The sequence below is a fragment of the Silene latifolia genome, chromosome 2 (assembly GCF_048544455.1).
Source record: "Silene latifolia isolate original U9 population chromosome 2, ASM4854445v1, whole genome shotgun sequence".
NCBI classification, from domain to species: Eukaryota; Viridiplantae; Streptophyta; class Magnoliopsida; order Caryophyllales; family Caryophyllaceae; genus Silene; species Silene latifolia.
This window is the reverse complement of record NC_133527.1, coordinates 29,795,587-29,798,779: the sequence shown is the minus strand read 5'-3', so window position 1 is coordinate 29,798,779 and position 3,193 is coordinate 29,795,587. Positions and strand designations below refer to the sequence as shown.

The following is a 3,193-nucleotide window of genomic DNA, read 5'->3' as shown; positions in this document are numbered from 1 at the left end:
GCTACCTCCGCATCAAATCTCACTGGGCCATAAATATGATCACGGTAAAGGGGAATACGGATTTCCCTAAGTAAATCTATTCTAGCCATCGTGAAATGAGATTGGTCACCCCGAACAGCATGTGAGAGAACTCGAAAACCACAATGACCGTCTCTGGAAGGATTATACCACACTTCTAGATGCTCGTGAAACCAGGAAGGCAAAAAGTCAAGATAAGGAAAGTACCTCGAATGACCAATGGTGTAGTCTACCTCAAGAGGGCGCAATACGATGTGCTGAAACTCCCCGTACCCGTGGTAGCAGTGGTAGGCGGTGTACCGGGGCCCGTTTGAGTGGATCGGGGGGTACTAGACAGAGTAAAACGAACCGTTGGAGTGGAACGGGGAGCAGTAGACGGAGTAACATGAACCGTCAGAGTGGAACGGGGGGTACTAGACGGAGTTCGTTGGGAAGACGTGTTTCTTTGGGGCGTTGCACTGCCTACTCGAACCCGAACCCGTGCATGCTCAACGGCGGACGACTCTCTACGAGTTCCCCTACTCGGACGTCTTCTAGGGTTCTCGTTCACCCGAGGCTCGTTAACATCCTCCTCTTCTGGATGTATCTGAGAGTAAAGGACATCGAACATGGATGATCTCATACTCAGATCTGCATTCCGAATTTTATCGAATAACTCCTCCAATCGATCATCGTCACAAGCCGGCATTGCCTCCGAACCATCGTACTCCATCTTCCTCCAAAATGCATGTAACACATCAACAGGGACCCGAGATCCGTTTCTAGCAATGCGATGAAGTGAACAAGCACATAACAAACCAAGTGTAGTAACCTTTACACAACCGCAATCGATAATCAAGGCATCTTCCGTCATCTTGGCACCTCTTTCGAATTCTTCACGCAATTCACTGATGGCATTCTTTGATATTTTATAAGAAAGTCTGGAAAATAATCGCTGAATCCCCGTCAACCGCCTCGATCTAGATAACTCCAAAGAGTGTCGGATCTCAACATGTTGCGTTTCCATCAAAGAATGAAACCGAATCCAGATGCTATCACTGGCCAGTTTCGCGCTATTCAACCATCTCTTCAAATTCGCATGAGCCGACTCAACCCGAGATGTAGAAGTATTCTCAAAATGAGTTATCTTGTTCGTTCTATACTTGGCCCATTTTTCCAAGTGCGGGAACCATTGCCTCTCAATATAAGCCGCCACTCCCGCCCATTGCCTTGCCAAATTGTCCCACGCCACATTAAACTTATCTTCGGTCTCCGCCTCGACAACCGCTTCAAACAAGTAACAAGTTATGTGCTTAGCCCAACTATCCCGACCCGTGATATCAAGTGCTTTCTTCTCCACGTTAGAATATATATGCCAAAGACATAGCAAGTGAGACGAATCCGGAAAAACAATGGGAATCGCGTTCAACAAACCTGCCTCGCAATCAGTAACAATAGCATTAGGTTGAACGACATCATTGAGAAGGGCCTTCAGTTTCCGTAAGACCCACAGATATCCATCCTCGGACTCATGCTTCACAAGAGCATACGCGATGACAAAGCTCTTCCCGACGGGTGTGACTCCAACCATCTCAACAAGCGGAAGATGGTACAAATTTGTCTTGTACGTGGAATCGATCAGTACCACATAATAGTATGATCGAAACATCTTAACGGCTTCTGGATGAGCCATGAACACGTGGGTTAGCTCATCGGTCTCCTGATCAGTGACCCAATAATGAACGTACTTATGCTGAACCACAAGTGCTAGCATCTGTTGTGCCAGATTTCTCCCATCTCTTTCCTCGGCCCTTACTTTCTGAGAACGATTGTAGATTTGTCGCCGATTAGGTCTTGACTTTTCCGGATTCCGCTGATGCAAACCCGCACTAATAATTGCCCGTCTAACGTGAGCTCTAACTTGGGCATCGATATAAGCCAACTCCTCTTCATCAAACTTTGCAAAGTATCTGTCGCCGTCACAATACAACGTTAAAGCATGATTATGAAACCCGGATCTCATGACAAGCTTCCACTTATTCTCTTGTAATTCAACAACTTTCATTGAAATTTGCATTTGCACCACGTGTAGCCGTGTTACCCCTCATTAAAGAATCGACATCCTTATTTACGAGACCTTTTCTACCCATCCGATAAACAAAATAATCTTGTCTCAAATTCGTGTTACGACCAACTCTCTTGTTGCTTGCCCTTTTTATACCAAACCCGAGTCGGAGTCCGATCTCATATGCCCAATTAAACGCTTCCATACTTGATGCAAAGAACATGGTAGTCGTAAAATGATCTGAGTAATCAATACCGTCTCCATCGTTATTCACTTGCGCACGCATTTCGATAAATTAGTTAATAATTAATTATTTTCTACGAAACGAGTCGGAAAAAATAAAAAAATAATGCTTCTTTATAATACAAAGACGGTAATTAATTATTTTAATTGTTTTATACAAAATGAGTCGGAAAAAATAATAAAAAAATAATAATATAAAGACGGTAATTAATTATTTGAATTGTTTTATAGAAAACGAGTCGGAAAAAATAAAAAATAAAAAAAAATAATACAATGACGGGAATTAATTATTTTAACTGTTTTATACAAAACGAGTCGGAAAAAAATATATATATAAGACGGAAAAAAAAAAGAAAAAAAAAAGACGAATTGGGCCTGGACGAAAGGATTTTTCGTCCAAAATCAGGCCTGGACGAAAAATTCTTTCGTCCAAGGCCCATACTGGACGAAATAATTTTTCGTCCAACACCAGGTCTGGACGAAAATTCTCTTCGTCCAGGCCCAATTCGTCTTTTTTTTTTTTTTCCGATTGCATTTTCAACAAAATCCGTCACGAATTCTATCATAATTCCGTCTATAATCAAGACATCTATCCTAATTCGGGATTCAATCGATTATAAAACATAATTTTTTAACAAAACTAAATCGTAAACTCACCTCGTTACTAGCTTCATTGTTGGAATCGTTGTTAAAATCGTTCCCGTTCATGTTGTTAATTACAAAACCCGTCTTTTTTTTTGTTTGAAATATTTTAGTGAGACGGTGACTTGTGTTTTAGTGAGACGGAAATTGCATTTGTGTTTTAGTGAGACGGAAATTGCATTTTGGTGAGACGGATATGGAGTTATGTTATGGAGGGCAAACTTGGAAATTTACATTAATTGTCGA

At 41.7% G+C, this 3,193-nt stretch overlaps 1 protein-coding gene across 1 annotated transcript; it reads right to left on the bottom strand.

Annotated features, from left to right (window-relative positions):
- Positions 1 to 247: 247 nt before the first annotated feature.
- LOC141638328 (uncharacterized) lies at positions 248 to 2,062 on the bottom strand. The gene is made up of 2 exons (XM_074447734.1): positions 1,227 to 2,062; positions 248 to 1,070 (listed from the first exon to the last, which is right to left on the bottom strand). Exons 1-2 carry the CDS (start codon positions 2,060 to 2,062, stop codon positions 248 to 250), a joined length of 1,659 nt encoding a protein of 552 aa, XP_074303835.1.
- Positions 2,063 to 3,193: the final 1,131 nt, after the last annotated feature.

Excerpts from the sequence above, each read along its gene's own strand:
- LOC141638328 (XM_074447734.1), bottom strand. The coding sequence starts at position 2,062 with ATGAAAGTTGTTGAATTACAAGAGAATAAGTGGAAGCTTGTCATGAGA. Across the intron at positions 1,071-1,226 it reads GCGTGGGACAATTTGGCAAG|CGCGAAACTGGCCAGTGATA; the intron begins GCAATGGGCGGG and ends ATGGTTGAATAG.